Source organism: Chiloscyllium punctatum, chromosome 1 (assembly GCF_047496795.1).
Source record: "Chiloscyllium punctatum isolate Juve2018m chromosome 1, sChiPun1.3, whole genome shotgun sequence".
Lineage (NCBI taxonomy): Eukaryota > Metazoa > Chordata > Chondrichthyes > Orectolobiformes > Hemiscylliidae > Chiloscyllium > Chiloscyllium punctatum.
In genome coordinates, this window is record NC_092739.1 from 179983432 (window position 1) to 180001902 (window position 18471).

The 18471-nt window shown below is 46.5% G+C and overlaps 2 protein-coding genes across 7 annotated transcripts in view; one reads left to right on the forward strand and one right to left on the reverse strand.

Moving 5' to 3' along the window:
- LOC140481975 (uncharacterized protein C2orf81 homolog) overlaps window positions 1-1163 on the reverse strand; it is a 42629-nt gene extending 41466 nt beyond the window's left edge. For 2 of the 3 annotated variants that reach the window (XM_072578776.1, XM_072578756.1), the window contains exon 1: window positions 1129-1163. The gene's annotated coding sequence lies outside the window, so the exon portion shown is untranslated. The remainder of the gene's footprint in view (window positions 1-1128) is intronic. The other variant, XM_072578767.1, reaches the window with a different exon arrangement.
- A 39-nt stretch (window positions 1164-1202) lies between these two features.
- wdr54 (WD repeat domain 54) overlaps window positions 1203-18471 on the forward strand; it is a 76031-nt gene continuing 58762 nt past the window's right edge. The window contains exons 1-2 of one of the 4 annotated variants that reach the window (XM_072578801.1): window positions 1203-1312; window positions 4982-5207. In XM_072578801.1, the coding sequence (XP_072434902.1) occupies window positions 4983-5207 (225 nt within the window). In that variant the 5' untranslated portion in view covers window positions 1203-1312; window position 4982. Of the gene's footprint in view, window positions 1355-2775; window positions 2904-4978; window positions 5208-18471 lie in introns of those variants that run through there. The other 3 variants (XM_072578792.1, XM_072578820.1, XM_072578811.1) reach the window with 3 other exon arrangements.

Consider the following 18471-nt stretch of genomic DNA (forward strand, 5'->3'; position numbering starts at 1 on the left):
TCTCTCTCTCTCTCTGGGGTATTTACCCTCTCTCTCTCTCTCTCTGGGGTATTTACCCCTCTCTCTCTCTCTCTCTGGGGTATTTACCCTCTCTCTCTCTCTCTCTCTCTCTGGGGTATTTACCCTCTCTCTCTCTCTCTGGGGTATTTACCCTCTCTCTCTCTCTCTCTGGGGTATTTACCCTCTCTCTCTATCTCTCTCTGGGGTAGTTACCCTCTCTCTCTCTCTCTGGGGTAGTTACCCTCTCTCTCTCTCTCTGGGGTATTTACCCTCTCTCTCTCTCTCTCTCTCTGGGGTAGTTACCCTCTCTCTCTCTCTCTGGGGTAGTTACCCTCTCTCTCTCTCTCTGGGGTATTTACCCTCTCTCTCTCTCTCTCTCTGGGGTAGTTACCCTCTCTCTCTCTCTCTCTGGGGTAGTTACCCTCTCTCTCTCTCTCTCTGGGGTATTTACCCTCTCTCTCTCTCTCTCTCTGGGGTATTTACCCTCTCTCTCTCTCTGGGGTATTTACCCTCTCTCTCTCTCTGGGGTATTTACCCCCTCTCTCTCTCTCTCTCTGGGGTAGTTACCCTCTCTCTCTCTCTCTGGGGTATTTACCCTCTCTCTCTCTCTCTCTCTCTCTGGGGTATTTACCCTCTCTCTCTCTCTCTCTCTGGGGTAGTTACCCTCTCTCTCTCTCTCTGGGGTATTTACCCTCTCTCTCTCTCTCTCTCTGGGGTAGTTACCCTCTCTCTCTCTCTCTGGGGTATTTACCCTCTCTCTCTCTCTCTCTCTGGGGTAGTTACCCTCTCTCTCTCTCTCTCTGGGGTAGTTACCCTCTCTCTCTCTGGGGTATTTACCCTCTCTCTCTCTCTCTCTGGGGTATTTACCCTCTCTCTCTCTCTGGGGTATTTACCCCCTCTCTCTCTCTCTCTCTCTGGGGTATTTACCCTCTCTCTCTCTCTGGGGTATTTACCCTCTCTCTCTCTCTCTCTCTGGGGTATTTACCCCCTCTCTCTCTCTCTGGGGTATTTACCCCCCCTCTCTCTCTCTCTCTCTGGGGTATTTACCCTCTCTCTCTCTCTCTCTCTCTGGGGTAGTTACCCTCTCTATGGGGTATTCACCCCTCTCTGAAAATGTGCAGCGTTTACCTGACTCTCCGCCGTCTCCTGGAAACGCCCCGCCCAATGACGCAATGACGCTGATGGCCCGCCTGTACGTGTGACGTCACCGGGCGGCCGGTGCCATGGAAACAGCGGCCTGGGGGAGAGTAGTGAAGAGGCACCGTCACCTCAGCGACTAGCACCGTTAGCAGCACCGTGAGAGGGGAAGGGAGTGAGTGACCCTCGCCGGAAAACCTCCGCCGCTGGAGAGAAAGTAGATTAACGTTCGGGGTCGAGCGACCCTTCCTCAGACCCGCGGGAGCAACTTTATCTCTGATTTACAGCATCCACAGGCCTTTTCTGTCTTTCTGAGAGAGACAGACCCACCCCCACCCCCACCCCCACCCCGCAGACACAGGGAGAGAGACAGACCCACCCCCACCCCGCAGACACAGGGAGAGAGACAGACCCACCCCCACCCCCACCCCCCAGACACAGGGAGAGAGACAGACCCACCCCCACCCCCCCCAGACACAGGGAGAGAGACAGACCCACCCCCACCCCCACCCCACAGACACAGGGAGTTAGACTGACCCCCTTCTAGAGACAGACCCACCCCCACCCCCACCCCCCAGACACAGGGAGAAAGACTGACCCTCTTCTAGAGACAGACCCACCCCCACCCTCCAGACACAGGGAGAAAGACTGACCCTCTTCTAGAGACAGAGAGAGAGAAAGACCCACCCCACCCCCATACACAGGGAGAGAGACAGAGAGAGACTGACCCCCTTCTAGAGACAGACCCACCCCCACCCCCCAGACACAGGGAGAGAGACTGACCCCCTTCTAGAGACAGACCCACCCCCACCCCCCAGACACAGGGAGAGAGACTGACCCCCTTCTAGAGACAGACCCACCCCCACGACACAGGGAGAGAGACTGACCCACCCCCACCCCCACAGACACAGGGAGTTAGACTGACCCCCTTCTAGAGACAGACCCACCCCCACCCCCCAGACACAGGGAGAAAGACTGACCCTCTTCTAGAGACAGACCCACCCCCACCCCCCAGACACAGGGAGAAAGACTGACCCTCTTCTAGAGACAGAGAGAGAGAAAGACCCACCCCACCCCCATACACAGGGAGAGAGACAGAGAGAGCGAGACCGACTCACCCCCACCCCACCCGCCCCCTGACACAGAGAGAGAGACCAGCTCCCCTCCACCCCCACCCAGACACAGGGAGAGAGAGACTGACCCTCTTCTAGAGACAGAGAGAGAGAGAGAGAGAGACTGACTCACCCCCACCCCACCCCACCCCCACCCCCCCCGACACAGAGAAAGAGCGAGACAGAGACTGACCCCATTTAGAGACAGAGAGAGAGAGCGAGACTGACTCTCCCCCCCCCCCCCCCCCCCCCCACCCCCCACCCCCAGCCACAGAGAGAGTGAGCGAGAGAGACAGAGAGACTTACCCCCAACCCAGAGAGAGAGACTGATTTCCTCCCCAGAGACAATAAAGAGAGAGAGAGACAAACAGACAGAGAGACTGACCCCCTCCCAGAGAGAGACTGACCCCCTGAGAGACAGGGAGAGACACTGACACACTCCCAGAATGTGTGAGAGAGAGAGAGCGAGGGAGAGACTGACCCCCCCCCCCCCTCCCAGAGTCGGGGGGGAGAGAGAGAGAGACTGGGGAAGTCCAGAACTAGGTGTCACAGTCTAAGAGTAAGGGTGTAAGCCATCCAGGACTGAGATGAGGAAGAATTTCTTCACTCAGAGTTGTGAACCTGTGGAATTCTCTCCTACAGAAAGGTGTTGGGGTCAGTTCTTTAGATATATTTAAGCTGGATGTGGCTCTTTCAGCTAAAGGGGTCAAGGGATGTGGAGAGAAAGCAGGATTGGAATATTGAGATTGCATGATCATATTGAATGGTGGTGCAGTCTTGAAGGGCCCAAATTGCCTACGCTTGTGCCAATTTTCTCTGTCTATGCCTAACTGAAAATCAGAACTTCTCCACTCAGTTTGGACTGAGTCTATGTATTTGTTAGTTAAGGAAATATCTAAATCTTTAATTTGTAGGAACCTGATTTAGCCTAAACAAAAATAACTAAAGAACTGCAGATGCTGGTAATCAGAAACAAAAATAGAATTGCTGGAGAAACTCAGCAGGTCTGTCAGTATCTGTGGAGAGAAGTAGAGTTAATATTTTGGTCCAGTGACCATTCTTCAGAACTGATTCCTATTCCTAATTCAGTTCACATTTGGCATTGAAGTGAAATCCAAAGTTTAGATTCTGTAGCTGCAAGATTTGAGCAGGTTTATGGAGAAAGAGAAAAGACAGGAGCAAGAGTAGCCATTTGACCACATGAGTCTGCTCCACCATTCCGTACGATTGTGGCTGATTATCGAGTTTAATGCTCTAATCCCCCCCCGATATCCTACGATCCCTTTCACTACAAGAACTATATGAGCACTAATGGATACAAGGAGATGGGAACTGATAGGATCATGCATGTTATACATAGTTCTGTGTTTAGGGTTTATTTAAAAGAGGCTCTGTGTTGCGGTTTAATTATGGGGGGCTCTTGGGGTTTAATTACATAGGGACTCTATCGGCATTTAATTATGGGGGGGCTCTGTGTTGGGGTTTAATTACAGGGATTTCTTTGTTCTTGGGTTTATTTATAGAGGGGCCTGTATTGTGTTGAAAAGTGTGGCACAGTGGGATAGTGATTAGCACTGCTGCCTCTCCGCATCAGGGATTCTGGTTCATTTCCAGCATTGGGTGACTAACTGTGTGGAGTTTACACAGTCCCATTGTGTCTGCATAGGTTTCCACTGGGTGCTCCCATTTCATCCTTTTATGTTGAATGCAGCAAGCAGTCGCTAACTGTGTGTGACTTAGCACCAGATACTGTAAGTAGGATAGATTCCTGGAGGTTGGCATGTCAAGGGATTCAGTAGGAGGAGGAGAGAGGTTACTTTTGCCTAAATAAAGCAGCTGGTTGGTGAGTGTGACTGGTAACTATTTCTAGTTATAGTCATTTAGTCACAGAGATGTACAGCACAGAACCAGACCCTTTGGTCCAACATGTCCATACCGACCAGATACCCCAACCCAATCTAGTCCCACCTGCCAGCACCCGGCCCATATCCCTCCAAACCCTTCCTATTCATGTACCCATCCAGATGCCTTTTAAATGTTGCAATTGTATCAGCCTCCACCACTTCCTCTGGCAGCTCATTCCATACACATACCACCCTCTGTGTGAAAAAGTTTCCCCTCTCCCCCTAAACCTATGCCCTCTAGTTTTGGTTTCACCCCCCCCCCCCCCCCCCCCTCAGGGAAAGACTTTGTCTATTTATCCTTTCCATGTCAGAGATGTGGAGAAATTTCTTTTCTTAGAGAGTAGTGAATCTGTGGAATTCTTTACCACAAAGTGTTATTGAAACTGGGTCATAAAATATATTCAAGGCTGAAATAGACATATTTTTAATCTGTAAGCAAATCAAAGGTTGTGGGGAAAAGGTAGATAGGTGGAGTTGAGGATTTATCAGATCAGCCATTATGTCTCAGCCATTATGGTGGAACAAACTCAATGGGCTGTACGGCCTACTTCTGCTCCTGATGTAGGGCTTTTGCCCGAAACATCGATTTTCCTGCTCCTCGGATGCTGCCTGTCCTGCTGTGCTTTTCCAGCACCACTCTAATCTTGACTCTACTTCTACTCCTCTACATTGTGCTCTTAGTGTAATCTTGTATGGCAAGACAGTTTTGAGGGGGTTGAAGGGTTTACTGATGTTTTGATTAAAGAATAAACTAAAAGGTTTCCTGTTCATGTTGAATTCTTTGCAACTATATTATCCTAAAGAAGATTTTATCGATTGTTGTTGCAGGATGTACAAGAGGGAGAAGAGCATTCAGATTAAGAGCAGTGCTTCTGCTCTCTACAACAATCTCAGTATTCTGCCTATCACTGCTAAGAACCTCACTTACTTTGCTGTCATCCATGGCAGTGTGGTGAACATGGTTAGTGCTTCCACTGATGGTCTGAATCTCTCGCACAGGCAGTTGCAGTCAAAGGAGGGAGGCATGGTACATGGTACTTCCTTAATCATACAGGTATGGACAGACTGCTTACATCACTTGAATTCCTTTCAATTTCCAAAATTAGGTTCAGCTGAAGGCTCTCGGTCTGCACAGAAGCCACTGGATGACCAGAGCTTGTTCCTTTCACGTGTCCCAGCCTGTGATGTACAATTTTGCACGTCACCTTTAGTCTTGACACTTCTTACCAGCATGCCAGAGCTTGTGGTATTATACCTTCAGGTTATGAAATGACAGATTGTCAGTGGTTTTTACTATATGCAAGAAGAGCACCAGATCCAACAGGTTTATTTGGAAGTAGAAGCTTTTGGAGTGCTGCTCTTTCATCAGGTAGCTAGTGGAGCAGGTTCATAGGACACAGAATTTATAGCAAAAGATCATAGTGTCGGACAACTGATGTGATATAGAGTCATAGAGATGTACAGCGTGGAAACAGACTCTTCGGACCAACTCGTCCATGCAACCAGATATCCCAACCCAATCTAGTCTCACTGGCCAGCACCCAGCCCATATCTTTCCAAACCCTTCCTTTTCATATACCCATCCAGGTGCCTTTTAAATGCTGTAATTATACCAGCCTCCACCACTTCCTCTGGCAGCTCATTCCATACATGCACCACCCTCTGTGTGAAAACGTTGCCCCTTGGGTCTCTTTCATATCTTTCCCCTCTCACCCTAAATCTATGCCCTGTAGTTCTGAACTCCTCCGCTCCAGGGAAAAGACTTTAGATTAGATACCTTGCAGTGTGGAAACAAGCCCTTCGGCCCAACCAGTCCACACCGACCCTCCGAAGAGTAACCCACCCAGACCCATTTCCCTCTGACTAATGCACCTAACACTGTGGGCAATTTAGCATGGCCAATTCACCTGACTGGTACATCTTTGGACTGTGGGAGGAAACCGGAGCACCCGGAGGAAACCCACGCAGACACAGGGAGAATGTGCAAACTCCACAGATAGTCACCTGAGGCTGCAATTGAACCTGGAGCCCTGGTGCTGTGAGGCAGCAGTGCTAACCACTGAGCCACCATGCCGTCCTAAATAGACTTTGTCTATTTATTCTACTGAACAAACCTAGATTGCTGTTAAGCCTTTCACCTTTTAGAATAGGTTACATGTTTCAATTCATTAAATGTAATTCCCATAACTTCTTTCAAATCACATTCCCGAGATAAGGTTTTATGAAAAAGGGTGACATCTTAGCTCAGACAGTGCATTAAAGGTGTGAGGTTAGAGTCTGTATTCCGTCCAAAAGATGAAAGACTTAACAGCAATTTAGGTTTGTTCAATATATCGTTTGTTGTTTGACACTATGATCTTTTGCTATAAATTCTGTGTCCTATGATCCTGCTCCACTTGCTACCTGATGAAAGAGCAGTGCTCTGAAAGCTTGTACTTCCAAATAAACCTGTTGGACTATAACCTGGTTTGAGATTTTTAACTTTGTCCACCCCAGCCCACCACCGGCACCTCCACATCATATATGTTAAAAAGCCTTTTAGTGAAGGATAGGACTTAAACCATCATTACATGCTTGCATGAACATTCATTTACAGAGGTACACACTACGTAGCATACAGGATTATTGGGATGTGGTGGATAAAAGATATTGAAGTGTTTAATCATCTAAGATTGTATTGAATGGCAGAGCAGGCTGTATTGGCAGGATGGCCTTCCCCTGTTCCTATGTTCCAATAAGCAACCACCCCTTAATCAATATTCTTTCCAATATGCAAAGCTGTTCTGAGGGACCTTGCATGGTGATTAGCCTGCTCGCCCTGTTTGCAACTTTCACTACTGATTCCCAGGGGTCTGCACAAAAGCCGCTTCTAACCCAGCAACCATGTTTTCACTCTGTTTGCAATAGTTGCATGGTGAATCCCTAGCTAGTGAAACACAACTAAGTTGTTCAGATCAGGACTGCAGACCTACACAGCTCAACTGCAGGGTCATAACTGCAGATTCTTTTCCCCTCAACAATGGAGTGAAAAAAACAAAGAAGGAACTGATTTTGATTAGGTCTTTGGGCAGGAGGCAATGTTTTGGAAGCTGCTGGACTTGGTTTTGGTTTTGCTCTCTCTAGTTATTCACAAATTATTAACTTATTCAAAGTCCTGAGAAAAGGAAAAGTCTCAGTCTATAATAAGTAAGGAAAAGTCTCTGGAGGTCCACAGAAACTGTTTACGTTGACAGGTGACTTTGGAATTCATGCAAGATGTGTACAATCCAAATACTTGTAATACAGTCCATTAGATTCCATGAAGGTTTAGTATTCAATGTTGAAACAGTTATCAAACTGGCAATTTACCTGGATTTGAATCTCACCCTGGCAGATGGTGGAATTTGAATTCAGTGAAAATAATCTGGAATTAAGAATCTACTGATGACAATGAAACCATTTTTGATTGTCGGAAGAACTCATTATCAATACCCACTAATGATCCACAATCTGAGCTACAAATCTTCTCCAAAATCTCAAATCCACCAATGTTCTTCAGGGAAGGAAATCTGCCATCCTCACCTGGCGTGGTCTACATGTGACTGAGCTAGCAAACTCTTCCTTACAGATATCTGGGGGCTAGTGCCAAAATTGGGAGAGCTGTCTCACAGACTTGTCAAGCAACAGCCTGACATAGTCACACTTGTGGAATCATACCTTTTGATGCAATGTCCCAGACACCACCACCATTTAGGGATGTTTAAGCAACTCTTGGATAGGCACATGGATAGTAGTAAAATGTAGGGTATGTAGGTTAGTTTGATCTTAGAGTAGGATGAAAGGTCAGCACAATATCAAAGCTGAAGGGCCTGTACTGTTCTGTCACCATCCCTAGATATGCCCTGTCCCACTGGCAGGACAGACCCAGCAGAGGTATGGGTGGAGTTGCTGTGGGAGTCCTCAACATTGACTCCAGATTCCATGAAGCCTCATAGGCATAATTGTGGGCAAGGAAACCACTTGCTTGCTGATTGCTACATACTGTCCTCCCTCGGCTGATGTTTCAGTATTCCTTCATGTTGAACAGCTCTTGGGGGAAGCACTGAGTGACATGGGCACAAAATGTATTCTGGGTGGGGGATTTCAGTATCCACTACCAAGGATGGCTTGGCAGCAGCACTGCTGATTGAGTTGATCAGGTTCTAAAGGACATTGCTACTAAACTTGAGTCTGCAACAGGTTGTGAGGGAACCAACAGGAGGTAAGAACATATTTGACGTCATCCTTACCAATCTCCAGATTACTACCTGAGCAAATTAGCATAGGGATAAGAAAATTAAGGAAGTAAACACATGGCTAAAGGAGTGGTGTGGGAAAGAGGGGTTCTATTTCATAAGGCATTGGCATCACTTTTGGAACAGGAGGGATCTGTATCGATGGGACGGTCTCCACCTGAACTTATCTGGAACCAGTGTTCTCGCGAAAAGGACAAATAGGGTAGTCACAAGTGATTTGGGGCGAAGGGAAAGGGAAAAAAAATGACAGCAAGTGTAAAGGTAAATAGAAAGGAAAGCAGCAGGTTAGTGTGTGTGCAGGAGAGTTTAACTGCATGGCAGACGTATGAAATAAAGTGGAGCCGCAGGTACATAGGATAGTGGTGCAATTCTGGTCTCCTTCCTATGGGAAGGATGCTGTGAAACTTATCCTAGGAAACTTGAAAGGATTCAGGAAAGAACCTTTATTGGCCAGAGCATTGTGTGTAGGAGTTGGGATGCCATGTTGCAGCTGTCCAGGGCATTGGTGAGGCCACGTTTGGAATGTTGTATGCAATTCTGGTCTCCCTTCTCTAGGTAGGGTATTATGAAATTTGAAAGGGTTTGAGTTATAGGGAGAGGCTGAATAGGTTGGGGCTGTTTTTCCTGGATTGTCAGAGGCTAATGGGTGACCTTACAAAGGTTTATAAAATCATGAGGTCTTTTCCCTGGGGTGGGAGAGTCCAGAACTAGAGGGCATAGATTTAGAGTGAGAGGAGTAAGATTTAAAAGGGACTTAAGTGGCAACTTTTTCACATGGAAGGTAGTGCATGTATGGAATGGGCTGCCAGAGGGAGTGGTGGAGGCTGTTACAATTACAACATTTAAAAGACATCTGGATGGGTTTATGAATAGGAGGGGTTTAGAGGGATACAAGCCGAATGCTGGCAGATAGGCCTAGATTAATTTAGGATGTCTGGTCAGCATGGATGAGTTAGAGTGAAGGGTCTGTTTCTGTGCTGTACATCTCTATGACTCTAAGATTAAAAGGAAAAATAACTCGGGAGATATTATTAATCGAGATGTTAGAATGCAAAAGAGGGTACAAATACTAACATGAAGGCACTTTACCTGAATGCTTGTAGCATTTGAAATCAGCTAGGTGAGTTCACAGCGCAAATGAGTATGACTTAATAGCCAATACAGAGACATGGTTGCAGGATGGTCATGACTAGGAGTTAAATAGCCAAAGGTATCAGACTATTTGGAAGGACAGATAGGAGGATAAGGGAGTTGGTATATCTCTGATATTTAAGGATGGCATCAGCGCAGTGGTGAGAGATGATATAGGTTCTATGGAGAAAAAGGTTGAATCCATTTGGATAGAAATTAGAAATTCTAAGAAGAAAATGTCACTGATAAGCATAGTCTATAGGCTGCCAAATAATAACATCACATTGGGGCAGGCAATGAATAAAGAAATAACTAATGCCCATAAAAATGGTACAAGGAAAATAACTGCAGATGCTGGAATCCAAAGTAGACATGCAGGAGGCTGGAAGAACACAGCAAGCCAGGCTGCTCATCTGAGCCGTCTGTTGATTTTGGAGTCGAGGGAGAGACTGTCTGTGATGGTGGAGCCAAGGTATATAAGCTTGTGGACTACTTCCAGCTCGTAGTTTGTTGATGGTAATGGCAGGGGCGTGCTCAACGCCTTGACCCAACACATTGGTTGACTTCAGGCTGATGGTCAAGCCGAAGTCCTGGCAGGCTCTTGAGAAGCTGTTCATGAGGCAATGCAGATGTGTGTTACCAGTGCTGCGTCGTCTGCAAACATGCCCTTGACAAGTACTTCACGAACCTTGGTTTTTCGTCTTCAGCCGGGACAGACTGAACAGCCTCACATCCGATCTGGTGTGGAGGTAGACACTATCAGTTGATGTTCCAAAGACCTGCTTCAGAATGACTGCAAAGAAGATGCCAAACAGGGTGGGGGCAAGCGCACAGCCGTGCTCTACACGCTGTGAATGTTGAAGGCCTCCAAAGAAGAGCAATCAAACTGAACGATGCCCTTCATGCCTGTGTGGATTGGCAGCTATCCTGAGGAGCCTCGGGGGACAACCCATCCTGGCAAGGATTTTGAACAGGCTGTCTCTACTCAGAAGGTCGAAGGCCTTTGTGAGGTCAATAAAGGCGATGTAAAGTCGTTATCTGCATTTCTCTTAGAGTCATAGAGATGTACAGAACGGAATCAGACCCTTCCGTCCAACTCGTCTATGCCAACCAAATATCCCAACCTATCCCACCTGCCAGTACCTGGCCCATATCCCTCTAAACCCTTCCTGTTCATATACCCATCTAGACACCTTTTAAATGTTGCAATTGTACTAGCCTCCACCACTTTCTCTGGCTGCCCATTCTGCGCATGCACCACCCTCTGCGTGAAAAAGTTGCCCCTTAGGTCGCTTTTACATCTTTGCCCTCTCACCTGAGCCTATGCCCTCTAGTTCTGGTCTCCCCCACCCCAGGGAAAAAAAACCTTGTCTCTTTACCCTATCCATGCCCCTCATAATTTTGTAAACCTCTATAAGGTCACCCCTCAGTCTCCGACGCTCCAGGGAAAACAGCCCTAGCCTATTCAACCTTTCCCTATAACTCAAATCCTCCAACATTGGCAACATCCTTGTAAATCTTTCCTGAATCCTTTCAAGTTTCACAGCATCCTTCCCATAGGAAGGAGACCAGAATTGCATGCAATATTCCAACAGTGGCTGAACCAAATCCTGTACAGCTGCAACATGACCTCCCAAATTCTGTACGGAATAATCTGACCAATAAAGAAAAGCATACCAAATGCCTTCTGCACTGCCCTATCTCCCATTAAGTGTATAAGTCCTGCTAAGATTTGCTTTCCCAAAATGCAGTACCTCACTTTTATCTAAATTAAACTCCATTTGCCACTCCTCATTCCATTGGTCCATCTGATCAAGATCCCTTTGTACTCTGAGGTACCCTTCTTCGCTATCCACTGCAACTCCAATTTTGATGTCATCTGCAAACTTACTAACTTTCCCTCTTATGCTCACATCCAAATCATTTATATAAATGACGAAAAGTAGTGGACCCAGCACTGATCTTTGTGACACTCCACTGGTCACAGGTCTCCAGTCTGAAAAACAACCCTCCACTACCACCACTACCTTTGAGGCAGTTCTGTATCCAAATGGCTAAATCGCCCTGTTTTCCATGAGATCTAACTAGTCTCCCACGGGGAACCTTGTCGAACACCTTACTGAAGTCCATGTAACTTATGTCTTCTGCTCTGTTGCCACCAAACCTGGTGCCTTCCTAATAGGCAGGCTGTCTATTGCTTTGCTTAGCTCTTCGGCAGTCGGCAATGCATCCAGTTCCTCCATGTTAGGCAGACATTCCACGGCGTCTAGCAAGCTGTCCAGGATACTGTTATCTCTGGAGTAGAGTTCGGAGTAATGCTCCGCCGATCTCTCCATCTGCTTGCCTTTGTCCTTGATGGTCTCTCCTGTTATGGTTTTCAGTGGTGCTGTCTCCCTCTGGGTTGGACAGATGGTTTTCTTGATCCCCTCATACACTCCACAGATGTTGCCTGTGTCAAATGATGACTGAATGCTTCTGCATAGCTGTAGCCAGTAATCATTTGCACAGTGTCTGACTGTTTTCTGGGCCTTGCCTCTTGCTGACCTTAGCGCTTACAGTGTTGCCTGGGTGGGGTGGCGTTGGTGCTCTAGTAATGCAACGCGCTTTGCTTCGATGACAGTGCCGAGCTTACTTGAGCTAGTTTCAAACAGTACTGTGTCTTGCCCTGTTTCTTTCCAAAGGCCTTGAGTGCATTGCTGTGGATAGTATCGCTGAGAGAGTTCCATCTCCGCTGAGCATTTCCTTCTAGTAGCTCTGCAAGGTGCGCATCTTCGAGTGACTTGATGAACTCTGTCACATTGTTTGGGTGTTGGGGCTTATTGGCATCGACGTGCTATTTGCCTGAAGGCTTGGTGTAATGCATCTTCTTTGGCAAAGTCTGATCTTGCAGTAAACCAGAGAGTGATCCATGTCACACTTGGCACTCTGAAAGGAGTGAGTCATGAACACGTTTCTCAGGTGGTGGCATCTGGTGATTATCAGGTCTATCTGGTGCCAGTGTTTGGAGCGGGGATGTCGCCAAGACACTTTGTGCTGAGCTTTGGTCTAGAAGTAGGTGTTGGCAACACACAATTCATGGAACGTGCAATGCTCGAGCAGTCAATAGACAATAGGTGCAGGAGTAGGCCATTCTGCCCTTTGAGCCTGCTCCACCATTCAATATGATCATGGTTGATCATCGTTGCCCGTTGTCATTCAGTTTGCTAATCCCATAACATCCCAGGCATCTTAGCCAGCAGTCGTGGTCAGTGCTTTCGCTGGCTTTGAAATCGCCAAGTAACAGCAACTGTTCTTGACTTGAGATCCCCTGAAATATCATTGAGAGCTGGTCATAGAACTCATCCTTTAGCGTTTTGTGTAGAATAAAGGGTTGGGGCAGACGCTGACAAGGTTGACGTGCCTGTTGGATGTGTGGAGTCAAAGTGAGAAAATCCACTCTGTCCTGTTCTCGCTCAGCTCTACCATCTTCAGCAGCGAGTTCTTCATTGCAAAGCCAGTACCATGCTTTCTGGTCTCATCTGAGCCCTTCTGCTGCCACAAGATGGTATAGTCTGTCTTACGTAGCGTTTCTGGTTCTGCTAGGTGTGTCTCTTGGAGCATTGCAGTGTCCACTTGGAGTCACAGCAGTTCATTATTAATCACTGCTGTCTTATGTGTATTGCTGATCTCTGAAAGTTCAACTGATATACCAGTGGTCGTGGTCCGTATATTCTAGCATCCCAGTCTGAGTGCTGGCATCTTTCTTTGTCTTCTTGTTGTGCTTGGTGCAGTGTTTACAGTCTGCAGTTCGGGTTACTTGTATCCTTGAGCCGGACGGAAAGTGGTGGCACAGCATCTAATTGGCTGGGGGCTGCCCAGCTTGAGGCAGGTGGTAGCTGTCCAGTGAGGCGCAATGACTTCTCCCTCTGCCAATCGCTTATAACCGGTAGACTGCCGCTTACCGTGATGTGCTGTGAGGGGACAAGCAGGGTTAAAGAGAATCTCAAAGCATTCTATACATACCTTCTCCCTAATTGTCCTTTTGTTTTTAATGTATGACCACTCCAGGATAAAGGAGGGAACTTGTGCTTGGAGGTAGAGGATGTAAGTGATTTCCTGAATGAGTGCTTTGTGTCGGTATTCACTCAGAAGAAGGATTTGGAGAACAGTGAGATTTGTGTGGAGCATGCTAATATGCTGGGGCATTTTGAGATCCAGAAGGAAGTAGTGTTGGGTCTTTTAAATAAAAACATTAGGGTGGATAAGTCGCCAGACCCCGATGGTATCTCCTCCAGGTTATTGAAAGAGGCAAGAGAGGAGATTTCTGGCACATTGACCAAGTTCTTTGAATCCTTGCTAGCTGCTGGAGAGGTCCTGGAGGGCTGGCGAGTAGGTAATGTTCCTCTGTTCAAGAAGGAAAATAGGGATAATCCAGGAAAATATAGACCAGTGAGTCTTACGTCAGTGGTTGGGAAGCTATTGGAAAGAATTCTTAGGGATAAGGTTTAAACACATTTGGAAAAGCATGGCCTAATTTGGTACAGTCAGCATGACTTTGTGCAGGGCAAATCATATCTTACTAACGATTGTATTTTCCGAGGAGGTGACAAAGTTGATCAATAAAGATGGAGCAATGGATGTTGTTTACATGGATTCTTTAATTAAGGCTTTCAATAAGGTCCCTCATGGTAGGCTCATGCAGAAGATTAAGATGCTTGCGATCCATGGTGATATGTCCATGTGAATTCAGAATTGGTTTGCCCATAATTGGGAGAGGGTAATGGTGGAAGGGTATTTTTCTGGCTGGAGGTCCGTGACTAGTGATGTTCTGCTGACTTGAATGAAAATGTTGATAGTAAGTTTGCAGACAATGTTGCAGATCAGTGGAGTTGTGGATAGTGTAAAACGTTGTCAAAGGATACAGCGGAATATAGATCAGTTGCATGTCTGGGTGGAGAAATGGCAGATGGAGATTAATCCGGGTAAGCGGGAGGTGCTGCACCTTGGGAGATCAAAAGTTAAGGAAAATTATACAGTTAGTGTCAGGACTCTGAACAGCATTGATGTACAGAGGGATCAGAGGGGTTCAAGTCCATAGTTCCCTGAAAATGACCACTCAAGTAGATATGGCGGAAAAGAAGATATATGGTATGCTTGCCTTTATTGGTCTGGGAATTGACTACAAGAGTCAGGATGCCATATTGCAGATTTATAAGGTTTTGGTTAGGACACACTTAGAGTATTGCATTCAATTCTGTCGCCACATTACAAGAAGGATGTGGAGGCTTTGGAGAGGGTGCAGCGGAGTTTTACCAGAATGCTGACAGGATTAGACGGTTCGAACTTTAAGGAGAAGCTAGACAAACTCTGGTTGTTTTCTGTGAAGTGGCACAGGAAGGGAAACTTGATAAAATATAAAATTATGAGATGCATTGATAGGGTTGATGGACAGAATCTCTCTTTCTAGTTGAAATGTCTTAAGTGTTGGCGGCATGCATTTACAGTGGGAGGGGAGGAAGTTATCAGGAGATGTGAGGGGCAAGTCTATTTTTACGCTGTGAGTGGTCGGAGTCTGGAACAAGCTGCCAGGGTGTTTAAGCGGCTTTTAGATAAGAACACGAAGATGCAGGGATATGGATCAAGGGTAGCCAGAAGGGATTGGTTTAATTTGATGTTGTGTTCAGCACAACATCATGGGCTGAAGAGCCTGTCCTTGTGCTGTCCTTGTTCTACGCTCTCTGCTGTAATGTCCTGTACGACTGCAACATGACATCCCAACTCCTGTACTGAATACACTGACCAATGAAGGCAAGCACATCAAACGCCTCTTCACCACCTGCCTACCTATGACACCACCTTCAAAGAATTATCTGAACCCCTAGGTCTCTCTGCTTGACAGAACACCCCAATGCACTCCTGCTCGGATTTGCCTTTCCAAAATTTATCTAGAATCATAGAGCTCTACAGCATGGAAACAGATCCTTCCGTCCAACTCATCCATGCCGACCAGATATCCTAAATTAATCTATTATTTGGAAACACTGGTGTTGGACTGGGATGGACAAAGTTAAAAGTTTGTGAGAAGATTTGTAGCTCGGGTGCTCGTTGTTGTGGTTCTGTTTGCCGAGCTGGGAATTTGTGTTGCAGAAGTTTCGTCCCCTGTCTAGGTGACATCCTCAGTGCTTGGGAGTCTCCTGTGAAGCGCTTCTGTGATCTTTCCTCCGGCATTTGTAGTGGTTTGAATCTGCCGCTTCTGGTTGTCAGTTCCAGCTGTCCGCTGCAGAGGTCGGAGAGAACAGAGAACAGCCAGGGAATTCGTAGAGGCATGGCATTCATCCACAGATTCGATCAATAAGCACATCGACCTGGACCCAATATACCGGCTACTGCAGCGGACAGCTGGAACTGACAACTAGAAGCGGCAGATTCAAACCACTATAAATGCCGGAGGAAAGATCACAGAAGCGCTTCACAGGAGGCTCCCAAGCACTGAGGATGCCACCTAGACAGGGGACGAAATGTCTGCAACACAAATTCCCAGCTGGACAAAGTTAAACATAACACAAAACCAGTTTATAGTCCAACAGGTTTATTTGGAAGCACTAGCTTTTGAGCGCTGCTCCTTCATCAGGTGATTGTGGAGAATAAGATTGTAAGACACAGAATTTATAGCAAAAGTTTACAATGTGATGTCACTGAAATTATATATTTAAAAAGGATTACTGCAAGGAAGTGTACCAAGAACTGAACAACCAGGAACACTACAGGCAACTACCGGCCAATCCAACCAAACAGCACACTCGTGAACTAAACACATTGATCAGGACTTTGGACCCAGTTCTTCAGAGTTCCCTACATGCACTCATCCCACATACTTCTCGTGTTGGCAACTTCTACAGCCTTCCAGCAATACACAAAGCCAATACACCAGGATGTCCCATCGTATCAGGCAATGGGACTCTGTGTGACAATCTCTCTGGCTATGTCAAAGGCATTTTGAATCCCATTGTATAGGGGATCCAGCTTCTGTCACAACAGTACAAATTTCTTACAGAATCTCAGCACTGACAGACCAGTTGAACCCAGAACATTCCTCGTCACAATGGAAGTTTCAGCACTCTACACCAGCATCCCCTACAATGACGGCATCGCGGCAACACCCTCAGTACTCAACACCAACAACTGCCAATCTCCAAACACATCTCATACAACTCATCCATTTTATCCTTGATCATAATGTCTACCAGTTCTTCATTCAGACACATGGAACAGCCATGAGGATCAAATTTGCACCCCAATATGCTCACATTTTCATGCACAGATTTGAACAAGACTTCTTCTCTACACAGGACCTCCAACCAACATTATACACCAGGTACATTGACGACATTTTCTTCCTCTGGACCTATGGCGAGGAGTCACTGATATCACTGTGTAGTTTTATCAACAAGTTTCATCCCACCATCAAACTGTCCATGGACTACACTCTACTATCTGTCTCATTCTTGGACACATGCATTTCCATCAAGGATGGACACCTCAGCACCACACTCTACCGCAAACTCATGGATAATTTCACAGTGCTACACTTCTCCAGCATCCACCCGAAACATATTAAAATAGCCATCCCCTATGGACAAGCCCTACGCATACACTGGATCTGTTCAGATGAGGAGGAACGTGACGGGCACTTGGAAGTACTCAGGGATACCCTCATAAGAACGGAGTGTGATGCTTAACTCATCGACTGCCAGTTCCAACGTGCCACAGTGAGGAACCATAATTACCTCCTCAGGAGACAGACACGAGCTGCAACTGACAGGGTACCCTTCGTCATCCAGTACTTCTCAGGAGCTGAAAAATTACGCCATGTTCTTCGCAGCCTGCAACACGTTATCAATGAGGATGAGCACTTCACCAAGACCTTCCCCACATCTCCACATCTTGCCTTTAAACAGCCATCAAACCTCAAACAGATCATTGTTCACAGCAAACTGCCCGGCTTTTAGGACAATACCATACAACCTTGTCATGGTAAACGCTGCAAGACCTGTCTGAATGTCGACACAGATATCACCATTACGCGTGGGGACACTTCCCACCATGTACGTGGCAGGTACTCATGCGACTCAGCCAATGTTGTCTATCTAATACGCTGCAGGCAAGGATGTCCTGAGATATGGTACATTGGCGAGACCAAACAGAAGCTATGGCAACAGATGAATGGACGCTGCAGAACAATTGACAGACAGGAGTTTTCTTCCCAGTTGGAGAACACTTCAGCGGTTCGGGACATTCAACCTCAGACCTTCAGGTGACCGTCCTCCAAGGTGGACTTCGGGACAGGCAACAACAAAAAGTGGCTCAGCAGAGGCTGATAGCCAAGTTCATTACCCATGAGGGTGGCCTCAACCGGGACCTTGGGTTCATGTCACGCTACAGGTGACCCCATTGCACTAGACATACACACACACTTCCAGAATTACGTTTTACTTTGCTCAAAAACTGCATGAATCCATGTAAAATTCTGTCAATCCATTTTTTAGATTAGAATCAGTCTGACCATTGTGGCACAGACAGCCTCACAGGGGGTTAATACCTTATGTGGGCCAATATGACACCAGTTGTTAAAGTGCACTTGAGAATGTAACTTTTAAAAAAAATTTTGCGATTTACAAATGGAAGAACTGAAACCAACATGGTCATTCTAAAAGATGACAGACTTAACAAACGATCTGGGTCTTTTTCAATATATAATTTCAGTTACATCAGAGTGTAAACTTTTGCTATAAATTCTATGTCTTACAATCTTATTCTCCACAGTCACCTGATGAAGGATCAGCACTCTGAAAGCTAGTGCTTCCAAATAAACCTGTTGGACTATAAACTGGTGTTGTGTGATTTTAAAGTAAATTAATCTCGTCCCACTTGCCA